Source organism: Populus alba, chromosome 5 (genome assembly GCF_005239225.2).
Source record: "Populus alba chromosome 5, ASM523922v2, whole genome shotgun sequence".
In the NCBI taxonomy this organism is placed as follows: Eukaryota; Viridiplantae; Streptophyta; class Magnoliopsida; order Malpighiales; family Salicaceae; genus Populus; species Populus alba.
In genome coordinates this window covers 17,942,879-17,958,463 of record NC_133288.1, presented here as the reverse complement: position 1 = coordinate 17,958,463, position 15,585 = coordinate 17,942,879, and the positions used below count along the sequence as shown (strand labels likewise).

General features: G+C 33.2%; 2 protein-coding genes across 2 annotated transcripts; one reads left to right on the top strand and one right to left on the bottom strand.

Moving 5' to 3' along the window:
- Positions 1-4,847: 4,847 nt before the first annotated feature.
- LOC118029211 (transcriptional corepressor SEUSS-like) lies at positions 4,848-12,696 on the top strand. Its single transcript, XM_035033035.2, is given in 11 exon segments — positions 4,848-5,235; positions 5,716-6,836; positions 6,839-7,138; positions 7,230-7,349; positions 7,666-7,714; positions 7,868-8,082; positions 8,226-8,294; positions 9,236-9,333; positions 9,998-10,091; positions 11,274-11,343; positions 11,555-12,696. Coding segments are annotated over 10 exon segments (2,742 nt in total). The 5' UTR covers positions 4,848-5,235; positions 5,716-6,053; the 3' UTR covers positions 12,499-12,696.
- A 594-nt stretch (positions 12,697-13,290) lies between these two features.
- Positions 13,291-14,455, bottom strand: LOC118029212 (uncharacterized). The gene is made up of 2 exons (XM_035033036.2): positions 14,058-14,455; positions 13,291-13,746 (listed from the first exon to the last, which is right to left on the bottom strand). Exons 1-2 carry the CDS (start codon positions 14,281-14,283, stop codon positions 13,430-13,432), a joined length of 543 nt encoding a protein of 180 aa, XP_034888927.1. The 5' UTR covers positions 14,284-14,455; the 3' UTR covers positions 13,291-13,429.
- Between the last annotated feature and the right edge of the window lie 1,130 nt (positions 14,456-15,585).

The following is a 15,585-nucleotide window of genomic DNA, read 5'->3' as shown; positions in this document are numbered from 1 at the left end:
GTATGTGTATGTGTAGAGTTTGGGATAAATTTTGTCATTGCAAATGATTCATAATTTAATAAAGGGTGGAACTTGTCAAATGTAGCATGATCCCTTGTAATATATTCTTTTTATCATATGATTCTTATAAATGAGTATGTATCAATATTATATTTCCTTCTTAGTTTCGAGATATATTAATTAAACTCGAGCTTTCAGCCATTGGGATTCGCATGTCAATCTCATCTCATGTTATTTGTGAGTTTAATGATGGACATAATTGCAGCCAATTAAATGAAATTAAAAGAAACTAAAAGATTTGTTGAAAACATTGTAAATGCTCTTATGTATTATTTTATTTTATTTTTATATCAATCCTTCAAAAAAAATTTCATTATATATATATATATATCTTTCATTCTTTATTTTTTGGTTTTTTTAATTTGCTTTTTATAGGTTATTTCGATTTCATAATCCGGATCACAAGTTTAATAGGTTAAATTGGTTGACTCCTTTTTTTCTTCCTCTCTTACTTAACTTTTATTTTCAATTTTATCTTTTAATATTAGGTTGATTGAGAATTACACTTCATGATTTATTTTAGTTTGTTTTCTATGAAATTATCCTAGTTTCATGAACTAGGTCACACGTTTGATAGATTAACCTATGTTATTTTTTATGTCCCTTTTCTTTATTGATTTTTTTTTATTTCATTCTTTAATATTGGGTTGATTGAGAATCAGACCTAATAATTTTTTTCGATTTACTTTCTATAATATTATCTCAGTCTCATAACTTAGGTCACAAGTTTAGCATATTAACTCGGAATGAATCATGTATTTTCTTGTCTTTTTTTTAATTTATTTTCTTTTCAATTTCATAATTTAACATTAAGTTTCCTTAGGAATTAAGATTCAAATTTGTTTCGATTTGTTTTCTATGAGGCTATTATGGTTTCATAACTTCGATCATAAATTTAGTAGAGTAACCTGTTGACCCATATTGATATAATATGTTGTTGTCTTAATATTTAAAAAGAATATATTTTTGAATCTTTTTTTGTCAAACTATGTTTTTAGTTGTCATCCTGGTTTTTTTGAATTCACCAAATCGACTAAATCACATTAGGTCAATTTCTACACATTTTATTTTTTTAACTAGAAAAAATTATTAGCAACAACTAAAAATTGTTTTTATGTTAAAAAAATATTCAACTCATGACATAACGCGAATCAATCATCTAGTAACATGTTTAAAGAAATTATTATACTATGAACTAAAAGAGGTGGTGCTTTTAATGTGCACCACCTCATAAAAAATACTATTCATTTTTATAATGTTTTTTTTTGTTTTTTTTTTTCTAAATCTATATTTCTTTCTCTAATTTTATTCTTCAACATTAGTTCAGATTCAACTTCATAATTTATTATGGTTTTTTTATACGTGGTTAGCTCGGTCTTATAACCTGTATCACGAGTTTAACTAGTTAATTCGATTGACTCGATATTTTTTTGTCTTTTTTAATTGATATATATATATATATATATATATATATATATATATATATATATATATATATATATATATATACTTTTTCAATTTCATCATTCAATATTAGGTTAATTGGGGATTAGGCTACATGACTTATTTTGCTTTTCTTTCTATAAGTTTATCTCGATCTCATAACTCAGGTAATGAGTTTTTTTTTTTTTTGTCTTTTTAATTGATATTTTTTCAGTTTCATCATTAAGCATGAAGTTAATTGAGGATTAGGCACAACCAGTCCTTTATTCTCGAATCGATGACAAGACCAATACACCTGAGTTTTTTAATGACCTTGAACCAAATAACTAGGTGGCGACTCCAACAACCACCTTCAATGTCGCGTGCCCACGTACAACAAGGTTGATTAGGGATTGGGTTTCATGACTTATTTTGTTTTTTTTTTCTATGAGGTTATGACGGTCTCATGACTCAGGTCACGAGTTTGGTATGTTAATCTAGTTGACTCGAGTTTTTTTTTTTAAAAAAAATTTTTAGCTGATTTTTTTTTTAATTTCATCGTTAAGCATGAAGTTGATTATGGATTATTCTTCTTGATTTATTTTGGTTTGCTTTCTTCGAGGTTATCTCAATCTTATAACTTAGCTACATGTTTTGCGAGTTAACTTGGGTAAACTTAAGTCGTTTTATTGTTTTTTTTAGATTGATTTTTTTTCTTCAATTTCTATCTTCAACAATGAGTTTATTGAAAATTAAGCTTCATTATTTGTTTTGATTTGCTTTTTATGAGGTTATCACAATCTCATTTTCTTGATCGCGAGTTTAGTAAGTTAACCTGAGTTGACTCATGTCGTTTTTTTATTTACTTTCTTTGAGGTTATTCTGATCTTACGACTATAATATAAATTTAATAAGTTAACTTTGGTGAAATGTTTTTTTGTTATTTTTTAATTATTTTTTTTAATTTTCATTCTTTAAAATTGATTGGCTGAGAATTGAACTTCATAATTTATTTTGATTTATTTTATATGAGGTTATCATGGTCTCATTATCCAAGTCACAAGCTTCATAAATCTAGATTATATTTTTATTACTTATCTAGATTATATTTAGATATATCATATCAATCGGGTTAACCTCTATATAATTTTATTTTATTTTATTAAAAAACATAATCGATACCTAAATTTTTCTTTGATATGTTAGAAAAATTGATTCGATCTGCGTTACATCTAACAACATGGTAAATACAAAAGCATGAAAACAAAGAAAGAATTAGAATGGATAACAGTACGACAGACACCACCATGCATTTCTCTACTCGTCGAAGCTCAAAGTGCTAAAAATAGTTGAATGGGCCTGGGACCCTTCAACGGCCATGATTGAGACACTCAAACGAACAAAAAGTGAGTGTATTTGCATTCACTGATCCAATGCACATTAAAGTACTTTGAGGCTTGAGCCGTGCAATTTCTCTTCTAGTTGGTGTGCATGCGATCATGGATGCTTTTCTTTCTCTGTTTCCCCTTCCAGCCTTTAGTACCCGTTCGTTTTCGAGACTGTATAGAGCGTGATAGCCTTTTTATATATATATATATATATATATATATATATATATATTGATAACTTTAATTTTTTAAAGTATATTTTATTTTAAAAAATATTTAATTGATTTTTTTATATTTTTATTGTTTTTAATGATTTTTTTAATAAAAAATACATTTTAAAAATTTAAATTATTTGTTTTCCTAAAAAAACATGATTTTAAATTTTAGTTGTTTTTTGTATGATTTTGATGTGTTTATATAAAAAACATAAATATATAATTTTAATTAAAAAATATTTTCACTCCATTACAAAACAAGCATGAAATCATGTGAGGCTTGTTAACTTGAAAAACATTGTGATTAATAAAAACATCATTTCATATATTATGAAAACAAAACTCCAAAGTAAAAGAATATTTCTGAATTATTCTTGAAATCATCTAATAATAGCATAAATCTTTCTTTGTATTAATCTTTAATAAGGTTTCAAAATCATTTTAAAAGATGCACAATTCAATTCTCGCAAACCAATACCATATTCTTTGTGTATTTGCTTTTTTTATACATATACAAATAATTAAATGTTTTAAGTAATAATTAATTTAATATTCATCATTTTACGAATAATTCAATGTTGACATCTTAATACACCTTACACTAGTTGCATAGTAACAAAGAGGGGAGTTAAGAACTCCATGTGTGAAGGTGACATGACATATTAAAACAATTATAGCTATTATTATGGTATTGATTATTTTTTAAAATATTAGAAATATATTAAAATAATATATATTTTTAAATTTTTTATTTTTAACTTCAATATAATCTAAAAATACAAATAAAATAAATAAAAAATTTTATTTATTTTTAAATATTTTTAAAATATAAAAACACCAAGTAGTTTAATCTTCACCATTCCCTTAGCACCAAACATTTTACTAGCATAAAATCTTACGATCTCGTCCTAAGAAATAAGGAAAAAAACAAAAAAAAACAAATAGGACACATGGCAAAACAGTCAACAGACAGAAACGGTCCAGGCGCTGACACTTGTACAGGCTGAGTTTGTTTTGCCCATGCTTTTTATATTTGCGGTGCAAAAAAGGTAACAAGATATCTGGTAATTATAAAAACTGTATTTTATAACGCAGAATCCACTAAAAAATTAAATTTAAAAAATAATTTTTGTAAAGTATTTTTTATATATATTTTTAGCTGAATTTCATAAAACATTATTTATTTTTGTATTTCAAAAATATTTTTTTAAAAATTAAATATTTTTTATTTATTTTAAATTAATTTTTTTAGTTTTTTTATATTATTTTGATGCATTGATATCAAAAATAATTTTTTAAAAATAATAATATATTATTTTAATATATTTTTAAGTAAAAAGTATTTTACTAAGTAATTATAATGATACAAACCAACATATTTTTTACTGTATATAAATTAATTTATAATTTTTATTAATTATATATCTAAATCCAACTAATCTTAACCAATTATATATTTTTTTATTTTTTATTTATTAAAACAAAACAAAAAAAATTACCTACAAAATAAACGCACTACGGAATTCATTACAGCGCCAACCCTAACTGGATATCTCTGTAAATAACCACAAATCCAACGTCATTTTCGAGTCCTTAGATGCAACAGGCCCAAACCAGTGCATGGTGTTATGTCATGTAATGACCCATATAATAAGTATGACAAACCATGCATACAAAGCATACATGTAGCATCCACATAAAAAAACACATAAGCGAATGAAGGAATAGAGAAAGAATAGCATTTGACTTCATTTTCTAGAGAGAAAAAGAATGAAGGAAGAAAAAAATTAAATCCTATCGGATACAAATTTGACGTCCGCAAGGAGACACACAATCTCTCTCAACTCTCTCTCTCTGAAAAATAATCTCCCTCTCTCTCTAGATTCAGCAACACACAAACAAGGACACAGAACAGCACAAACATCTACAGAGAACTAAAAAAAGGAAAGACAACAGAGAAAGATTAGATTTTTGAAGAGGATGAGTGAAACAAAACAAGACCCTGGAGTCTTGAGAGCTTTTTAACTCAAATAAAACACCTCTTTGTATTCAGTAAAAAGTGCTTTTTTTTTTTTTTTTTTCTTGTTGAGATTGTAGTTTCATTGAAAGAAATCTTCTTGGGAGGATATCAACTTGAGTATTGTATTGTGGTAAGTAGTTGATTTCAAGTTTTTTTCAGCTCAAATTCTTCTACTTTTGTCATTTCCTTGGAAACCCATTATTCTTTATTTAGTTTTTTATTCTTTTTAGTTTATTGAAGCTCCAACAAAAGTTGTTTTAGTGTATTTCTCAGCCTTTCTAAACTACTTGTTTCTGTTTTGAGTATTTGTTTAATTTTTCTTTAAAAGTTTTAATCTTGAAGTCTTTGTTTGGATTTCGAGATTCTGGATAGGGTGAATAAGGTTCTATTTTATGATTTTTGTTTAATTGGATAGATATGTATATATATTTTTGACTTGGGACATGTTCTTTGTTAGCTAATTTGTTGGGATTTTGAGATGTGTTATCCTTCCCACTACAAAGTTACTTCAAAACCTTATTTGGCAGCGAAAATTTGGTATTTTTTTTATTTTTGAATTATTTAGCTTTATATAGATTCACATAGATCTGAAGCTGCTCATGTCATACAGAGACTCATGCGAGAAACATTTAAAGATCGATGGTCTTGTCAAGACAGCGCGGCTGTAGAATGTTCAGAATCGAAGATTCTTCTCTGCTTCTGGTCTTCTTTGGTGTGTGCCTCATGTTTCAGAGAACGCAGCACCATTTGCTCGGGCACAAAACATATTTGGCACATACTGAGGACGTTGATGTCTGCAGTGTTGGATGCGGAGTTCAAGTGGTGACTAAGTCCAGCTGTCTGAGTGCTTTATCTTGCTTTGTTATGCAATTTTAGGCTATTCAATTTATGTTGTTTTAGATAGTTTTGTACTCCAAATAGTGTTTTTTTATTGTGATTCTTGGTAAGATGGTACCCTCGGGGCCGCCTACTCCAATTGGGGGTGCCCAGTCTGTTTCTCCTTCACTTTTGAGATCAAATTCGGGGATGTTGGGAGCTCAAGGTGGTCCTTTGAGTTCCCAAACAGCATTCCCTTCTCTAATGTCCCCCCGAACTCAGTTTAATAACATGAGCATGCTTGGAAATGTGCCCTCCCTCTTGAACCAGTCTTTTGGGAACGGAGGTCCAAATCCTGGACTTCCTGGGCCTGGGAGCAGTCAGCGTGGAAATATTGATACCGGGGCAGAATCTGATCCACTTTCAAATGTTGGTAATGGAATGGGTTTCAATGCTCCTCCATCGTCATTTGTTCCGTCAAATATGGTTAATCCTGGACCTTCAGGTCAAGTTCAGGGACAACAGTTTTCAAATCCTTCCGGCAACCAGTTGTTGCCCGATCAACAACAGTCCCAACAACTTGAAGCACAAAGTTTCCAGCATGGTCAGCAATCAATGCAACAGTTCTCTGGCTCTCACAACGCCCAGCAGGTGCAGCAGCAACATCAATTTCAATCAATACGAGGAGGGTTAGCTGGTGCTGGACCTGTTAAGATGGAGCCACATGTGACAAATGATCAACATGGAACACAGCAGCCGCAGCCACTGAGAAATCTGGGTCCAGTCAAGTTGGAGCCACATCAAATTCAGAATTTGCGAAATTTGTCAACGGTAAAGTTGGAACCTCAACATTCAGATCAATCTTTGTTTTTACAACAGCAGCAGCAGCAGCAGCAGCATCAACAGCACAGCAGCATCAACAGCAGCAGCATCAACAGCAGTTCCTTCACATGTCAAGGCAGTCTTCTCAGCAGGCTGTTGTACAACTAAATCTTTTGCATCAGCAAAGGCTGTTGCAAATGCATCAACAACAACAGCAGCAACAGCAACAGCAACAACAACTTTTGAAGGCAATGCCTCAGCAAAGGCCTCAATTACCACAACAATTTCAACAACAGAACTTACCTTTGAGATCTCCAGTAAAATCAGTATATGAACCTGGGATGTGTGCCCGTCGTCTCACAAATTACATGCATCAACAGCAGCGCAGACCTGAAGTATGACTTCCTTGAAAAGATTTTGTTCTCAGTGTTTGCTTTAGGCTTTATTTATTTATTTATTTGTAATAGCTCCCTACCTTTCATGCAGGACAATAACATTGATTTCTGGAGGAAATTTGTTTCTGAGTTCTTTGCTCCCCATGCAAAAAAGAAGTGGTGTGTTTCTATGTATGGAAGTGGCCGGCAAACAGCTGGTGTTTTCCCTCAGGTCTGCTGCTAGAGAAAACTTGGTGATTTTATAAAATTGTTGTTGTGAAGTAAATTCAATCAAGTTCTTCTATACTGGTGTCTTAGGTGAAAATAGACAGTTAGGTATATTCTTTCAAATATCTATACGTTCATAGTATCTTCTTAATGTTCTCTTTGGATGCTTATATGTAATCCAGAAAATAAGAAAGATGCACCCATGATGTTAGTGGTAGCTATGCTAGAGAAGTTAACTGTATAGTTTTGATAAAACTTGTTTAATTTCTTGTAGAGCCAATTATGGATGCAAATTGTAATGATTCGTGCAAATGTTGCAGGATGTATGGCATTGTGAGATTTGCAATCGCAAGCCAGGCCGGGGTTTTGGTATGTTAGATTTTCAGAATCCTTGTGATTCATTGCATGTTGTTTTGGTCCATGGATAAGACTGTTCGACACTGCTAGTTTGAATGGGTTTGTCTCTTCGTAAAACTGTCCCTGGATCATGTTGTATCTGATTTTGATCTTCTGTACTTTCAGAGGCAACTGTTGAGGTTCTTCCCAGGCTTTTCAAAATCAAATATGAAAGTGGTACCTTGGAAGAACTTCTCTATGTTGATATGCCACGTGAATATCAAAACTCATCCGGTCAAATTGTTCTGGATTATGCGAAAGCAATACAGGAAAGTGTTTTTGAGCAACTTCGTGTTGTTCGTGATGGTCAACTGCGGATAGTCTTCTCTCCAGATTTGAAGGTTAAACTTTGGAGAAATTCCCTTTTGCTTTTATAAGCTTCTAAATTCTTCAGGAAGTGTTAGCTGAATTCCTCTGTCTTCTAAATTCTTCAGGAAGTGTTGGCTGATTTCTTCTGTCTTCTGTTCCTCCATTCTTTTGCCAGATATGCTCATGGGAGTTTTGTGCTCGACGGCATGAAGAGCTAATACCTCGAAGATTGTTGATACCACAGGTTACCCTCACTTCACTTAATTAGGCGAGAAGTTATTTATTAGTTTTAATTCCTGTTGGAAACTGTTTTTTACCCACACTTTTAGCTGATCGACACTATGATATGTTCAATATTCAGTAATATATGTGTTTTTTTGTGCACAAGTTATTCATTTTGATGATGGGTTAAGTAGGTTAAGAATTGCTATTTTAATCAATCTTTTTCAATCAACATGCTTGATGCATGTGGAATAACATTGATCAGCGTAATCCTTGTATGTTGTTCATTGGAAGTGAAATTAAGTGAATTTGTTTGTGGCTTTTGGTGTTAGCTTGTTAGAAATAATGCTCAGAATCAGTTTTGGTATCAAAGAGCACCATTACTTGGTTTTTATTCTTTCTTCTCACTTGTCATGTCATCTTTTATATACTGATGCTTGTTTAACTCACAGCACTAGGAAGATTTGTGCTTTCATAGAGATGGTCAGTGGATCAGGATCAGATAAATGAATTGAATTGGACCTTGATGTAGCTGATTTTGTGATACTTGTGTTGTGGTTTGATTATATATTTGTTGATTCTATATGGACATGCTGTTAGCAAAGTCTGGTTCGTGGCCCTTTTCATTTCCATAAAAGGCTAAAACACCTTAAATATCCAGTTTATCATGAACAAACATTGATTTTAAGTAATGCCTTGTGGAAACATTTTGCCTGTGCGGTTGTGTTTATTATGTGTTATTTTCTATGTGGTTTATTTTTATTTTTATTTTTGTGAAATGCCCAAAGTACCTTTAGTTTCCAGTTCACCTCGAAATTCAGTTCATCACTGAACAAACCCTCATGTTAAGTGGTCAAGGATATTGATTCAGGTTTTTCTGTGATATGGTATCTAGGGGCTATAAGATAATTCCTGCTTGCAAATATAAATCAAGTATTCAGTGTTTTTCTTTACATTTTGCAGGTAAGTCAGCTTGGTGTGGCAGCTCAAAAGTATCAGGCTGCCACTCAAACTGCATCGTCCAATTTATCTGTCCCAGAGTTGCAAAATAATTGTACCATGTAAGTTGTCTCGCTACGTTGTGTTTATTCCATGAGCCTTTGGTTGAGCATGCATCATCGATAGTGTCAAAGCTGCTGCAATTATTTGAGTACCATTGATCTGGCAATCAAGCTCAATGATTTTCAATATTTTCATTAGATATGTATGGTGATCTTTCATTCATTTTCTCAAGCTGAATTTATATGGTGTGATAGTGATATTGAACACAAATGTAAATTAATACTTGGTTACAATGTTTCATCTCATCTTTGCTTAGGATGTCCATGAGAGATATGAGACTAGACTATCAGTTACTACATTTCAAACATGGTTTCTCCTTTCTTCATTACATGATTTAAGAGATGGTTGGAGGGATGTTTCTAGTTATGTCTTGATTGAGTTTGCATTTACTTAGATTTATGACATGCAAAGGATAAAATTTACATTTATCACAAAGTGAGAAAAATTATGCACCTTCCCATTCATCCTTTGTGGTTGACCATTTGTTTCATATCTGTAGACTTATTTTCTCTACATCTGCTGAAATTTGTGTTTTTATGAGTTCTGCATCCATTCATTTATGAACTGTTGTACATGAAAGCAATGGGCATTGTCATTTTTGTAAGACATGTATGGTGCTGTCTATGCCTTCTATTTGTTAATTGATGAGTTATCCTTCTTTAGGTTTGTTGCATCTGCTCGACAACTGGCAAAAGCCTTGGAAGTGCCATTAGTAAACGATCTAGGATATACAAAGAGATATGTACGGTGCCTTCAGGTGATTTCCTAAATACTTTTAGGGTCATTGCAGCTCATGAATATCCTTGGTGGTTGCTTAGTGTTAAATGTCATGAGTAGCGTGCATTTTCTACAATAAGTTCCATGACAGGATGCATGTCTGGGGGTCTCTTAAAATTTTGAAGAGAAGATCCTTTTGGTTTGAAATATTGTAGTGTCTTTGATTTGAGCTTTACTCGTTCATTTTCACTTTGTTTTTTTCTAGAGGAAAGCGTTCTTATTTTGTTCTTCATTCTCATTTGCCGTTTAGATTTGGATTTTTTCCCCAAGTATTTGATGCATATGTGCTCTCCTATGTTGTCCTTTTGCTCATTGCAATGAATTTGTACCTAGTAGTCATGCCTAGACAGAATTGCCTTCCATAATATGGTTTCTCATGAATCTTTGCTCAACTTTCTCAACTAGATCTTTCAGGTGTTAATTTGTCTGTTATTTTTAGTATGATTGTACTTGAGGACATATTACATGACGAACATGGATAGCTCACTTTCCTACAAGATTTGGCAGATGCTTTACTTTTTCAACAACTTTCATTATACTTTACTCAATTTCATTAGATACAACGGTTTAAGAGTGATTTTGTACTGGAATATCATGATTTCTGTATGCTTCTAGCTAGCCTCTGCAAATGTTTTCTTTTTACCCCAGCTTACATTGTATTGCCTCATCCTCTATTCATTATAGTAATTAATATCCTCTGTTCATTATAGATTAATTAATATCTCTATAATATATTGTGGCATTGATTTGCCACTGTAATTATAAATTTCCTTATATACCATGGTTGTTTGAAATTGTGGCTTGTAAATATCTTTAAGTCTGAACTACTGGCTTGATTGCAACGAACAACTTTTGTGATGATTTGGGGTTGTAAATTTTTGATGATGTAATGAATGCTGGCTGGTTGAAGTTGGATGGCTTCTACCTTCTTATCCCATGCTTTAACAAATCTGTCACAAACAGCTGAAAATGATCTTAATTATTTTCTCAACATTTACCATATGATTCCTTAAAGTCTGGATATGGCACCTGAAAAGATTTTTAACTGTAAGAATGTCAAATGGATAATGGTGATTTCAAGGATGTTTCATGAGGTTGCTGAATTTATCTGCAGTCTGATTAATTTTTTTCTTTCATAATAATTTGTTCCATATCATTGCAGATATCAGAAGTGGTAAATAGTATGAAAGACTTGATTGATTATAGCCGAGAAACAGGAACGGGACCAATGGGTATGTTTGACAAGTTCTTACTTGGGCTACTAATTTATTGTTTTTACTTTTATGTATGTAATTTTTTGAAGGTGTCCCCATGAATGTTGCCTGCAAAAATTCATGTCCATGGTGACGCTGCTGTGATAATCATTCTTATCACCATCATACCATATTTGTCCTTTGTTGTCACGTTGGGCACTGAATTATTTATGTACTTATTTTGTTTCAGAGAGTTTGGCCAAGTTCCCTCGGAGGACAGGTTCTTCATCTGGGTTCCATAGTCAAGCTCCACAGCCTGAGGTACAGCAGCAGCAACTGCAAACAATACCCCAAAACTCAAATAGTGATCGAAGTTCAGCCCAGGTCACAATGCAAATCACTGCTAGCAATGGTATGGCTAGTGTAAATAACTCACTCACCACAGCATCTACAACCACCTCTGCCAGCACTATTGTGGGGCTTCTCCACCAAAACTCAATGAATTCAAGACAACAAAATTCTATGAATAATGCAAGCAGTCCCTATGGAGGAAACTCTGTTCAGATTCCATCTCCTGGTTCCTCTGGTACGATTCCACAGGCACAACCTAATCCTTCTCCTTTCCAGTCACCAACACCCTCATCATCAAATAATCCTCCACAAACATCTCATAGTGCCTTGACAGCTTCCAATCATATTAGTTCCACAAATTCACCGGCTAACATTCCCTTGCAACAGCCAGCTCTTTCTGGTGAGGCTGACCATGGTGATTCTCAAAGCTCTGTCCAGAAACTCTTACATGAAATCATGTTGTCCAACCAACTTAATGGCACTGGTGGAATGGTTGGTTCTTTGGTGAATGACGTGAAAAATGTTAATGGGATTTTGCCAACAGGTAACAATACGGTTCTCAATGGAGGAAATGGCCTGGTGGGAAATGGGACAGTCAATAGTTCTGGAATAGGGGGTGCTGGATATGGCACCATGGGTGGACTTGTGCAGTCTACAGTGGTCAATGGAATCAGAGCTGCAATGGGTAATAACTCTATAATGAATGGTCGGATGGGTATGCCATCGATGGTACGAGACCAGAGCATGAATCATCAACATGATTTGGGGAACCAGCTGCCTAGTGGGCTAGGAGCAGCTAATGGGTTTAGTAATCTTCAGTTTGATTGGAAACCATCCCCTTGAAGGTTCTGTTAATTATACTGATGTCTCAACAGCTGCTTGTGCAGCACGAGTGTGGGCAGAATTTCATAAAAAGATGGCATTACACGAAGGAATGGCTTGAGGGCTTGCTTCCCACTTTGTACTAAATTTTCGAGGAAAAGTAAACATATAGCATAGTGTTTTATCAATGAAATATTAAATCCTCTTCGAGTTGCCTCATTTACTTTAATTGTTTTCCTAATTATGATTCTATACAACCTCTTTTCTAACAGTCCTGGAATGAGGATTCGGGGAAGGAATAGCTTTCTTGTTGAGCTCTTTCCATGTGTATCATGCCCATTTTCCAGTCTCATAATTCAAGAAATAATGCCGAGTAGTGATGGATTAATTATAGCTACAAAGAATTTTCACCATTTCAATTTTGAGCCATCGAATTCTGTTTTCCCGGATTTTGAAACCACAAGAATGGCGAAGCACGATGAGTTCGGGGGGCTTCTAGTGATGCCTTAAAACCGCTTGGCTGAAAACAAGCGGCGAGGCAGGGAAGCTGGTCAAGTGTTCGGTCTTGTCTGTCATCGGATCTTGCCAACTGGCAACTAGTTTTTCTATTATCGTGCCTAGCATTGATTAATCGAATTGCTATAACGGTGACATTTCACTTAAAAGCACGATGAGGAACTGTGGCAAATCAAGATGAAGAACATGCTGCAATCCAGATGAATTGCAAATTAAATAATGGACCTTTCAGTGCGCTGCTTGATACGCTTCAATGGGTTTCTGTACAGTTACAGATGAAGAAGGGAAGACAATTCATAAAGTGAAGAAAGAGTGATGCATATTGCATTATCAATTTGAACAAGAACTGAGTTCATAGTTACATTTACGCCATGCAAGAAAGTTTGAATTGCTATGCGCTTGTAGCTCCATCATAGCTCCACATAGTTTGTTGTTTTCAAGCATCTATATACTTGTCTATGGAATTAGACAAGGTGGTCTTGGGCACTGCTCCAATAACACTTTCTTTCTTCTCTCCTTGCTTGAAAAACAGCACTGTCGGAATGCTTCTTATTCCATACTTTGTGGCAATATTAGGGCAGTCATCAGTGTTGACTTTGTAACAAGCTATCTTTCCTGCATATTCTTTTGCCAACTCCTCGACTACCGGTGCTATCATCTTACAAGGTCCGCACCATGGCGCCCAAAACTCCACAAGAACAGGGGTGTCGCTTCCAATCACAGTATCCCAGCTTGCATCTGTCGCTACTTGAACTGCACATTTCAAACATTTGCATGGATCAAATTTCAAGAATATTCATCCTCGTGAAAAAATAGAGAGAATTCTGTTGGATTTATTGAAGATTATTACCCTTCCATGAAACACTGTCACTAGCAATTGCATAAGGAGATTCACGGCCAAGGACAACCTAATTTTAACTCAATTTTTGTTCACTTCCTTCAATAAGCACGCGACTCAGTTGCTAAAAAGGGATTAGCATCTATCGCTCCATGTATAGTTCTCCCCATGATGTTCTAGTAAACAAGAGATGCATAAAAAGATGTTAAGATAGAATCTGGCAAACCTGCATCTACAGCTTCACGAGCTTTGCAGACAACGCGGGATTTTTGGCACCTGCTTCTCAGTGGGCGAGGAAAGGACGAAGAAGGTGAAGACAACGATAAATTGGATGTGTTGAGTCCTTTGCAGGTTGGCAATTGAAGCTTTTCCACAGGAGCAAATGGATGGCAAACACCAGCTCTGGTGGTAGTACTCACTGAACTAACTTGGAAACAATTCTTCATAGCCATTCCTTCCTTCTCTCACTCTGGGGTGATGATATATTTCAAGTTATGGAGTTACGAGAGGATCATGAAAAAGAAGTAGTGGCTTTGGTCTCTCGGGCAAGAGTTCTTACAAGATCTTTATTTTATTTTCGATTTTTAACTCTTTAATTTCCCTTTAATTGCTGATCTCTAACTTTTCAGCGAGGATAGATAAACTGACAAAATCGTGAGGTGGTAAAGGGTTTGGTGTTCATGTGGATGACATTTTTATCAAGCGTACTCACAAGGGAAAAATCTAAAAGATCCAATATCTACGAGAAACATTATAGAGAATCCTCATTGCCTGCCTATACAAGCTCAGGAGCATTGTTTAGATAAACAAATTCTAAAAATTTCATGACTATTCCTTATTGCTAAAAACCCAAAACCATTTTCGACCTAAAATTACCAAACCACAAAGCACGATAATGCTTCTGCTGCCTTGAGAGATGGGACTAAACATTAACATCAAGGATTAAGCTTCTTAATACGTTTTTAGAGGTCTGTTTTTCAAGGATTCAATCGCACTGAGCTCTTTGATTTTCAAAAAGACAATTGGATCTTTCATATTTGAGTTTATATGTATACATATATATAGTTGGCATCTCTTTTCAATTTCATTAGAAGTTTGTGCTAATATCAAAATTACCAGCTTAAAAAGACATGTTAATCGATTGAGATTTTATTTAATTTTAATAAATAACGATAATATTAAATTGATTGAGAATTGAACTTAATATATTTTTTTAATTTGTTTTTACGATATTATTACAATCTTATGAACTGATTTATAAATTTTATATGTTGATTTAGATTGACTTAAATCGATATAATATATTGTTATCTTAAAGCTTTATTTTTATTTTTTTTATGAGTATTCAAGTTGTTTTTAAACTTGCTTAGTTAATCATATTATATTAGGTTAATCTGTATATAATTTATTTATTTTTTCTTTTTGAAAATATGTTGACAATGCATAAATATTTTTTTTAAAAATTAATTTAACCCTCAACATAGCATGATAAATGCTCTAGTTGTGAGATAATTGAAGATTTTCATAAAACACATTTCTCTTTTAAAGTGTATTTATAAAATATGAAAAAAATTATTTTGATAAGTATCATCATGTTAAAATTTAAAAAATATGAATTACTGGATTGTGTCTTGCCTATCATATATTTATTAATTTTCTTCTAAAAAAAATTGCATCACAAAGAAAATTCAATGGTTTTGTCTCAAATAATTAAAAGAAACGCGCTCCTCTTGTAAGTTGCTAACAGCATGATG

Bases quoted from the DNA above. Each gene is read 5' to 3' on its own strand.
- LOC118029212 (XM_035033036.2), bottom strand. From the start codon at position 14,283: ATGGCTATGAAGAATTGTTTCCAAGTTAGTTCAGTGAGTACTACCACC. The intron at 13,747-14,057 runs GTTTGCCAGATT...TGAAATGTGCAG, and splicing joins TCGTGAAGCTGTAGATGCAG to TTCAAGTAGCGACAGATGCA.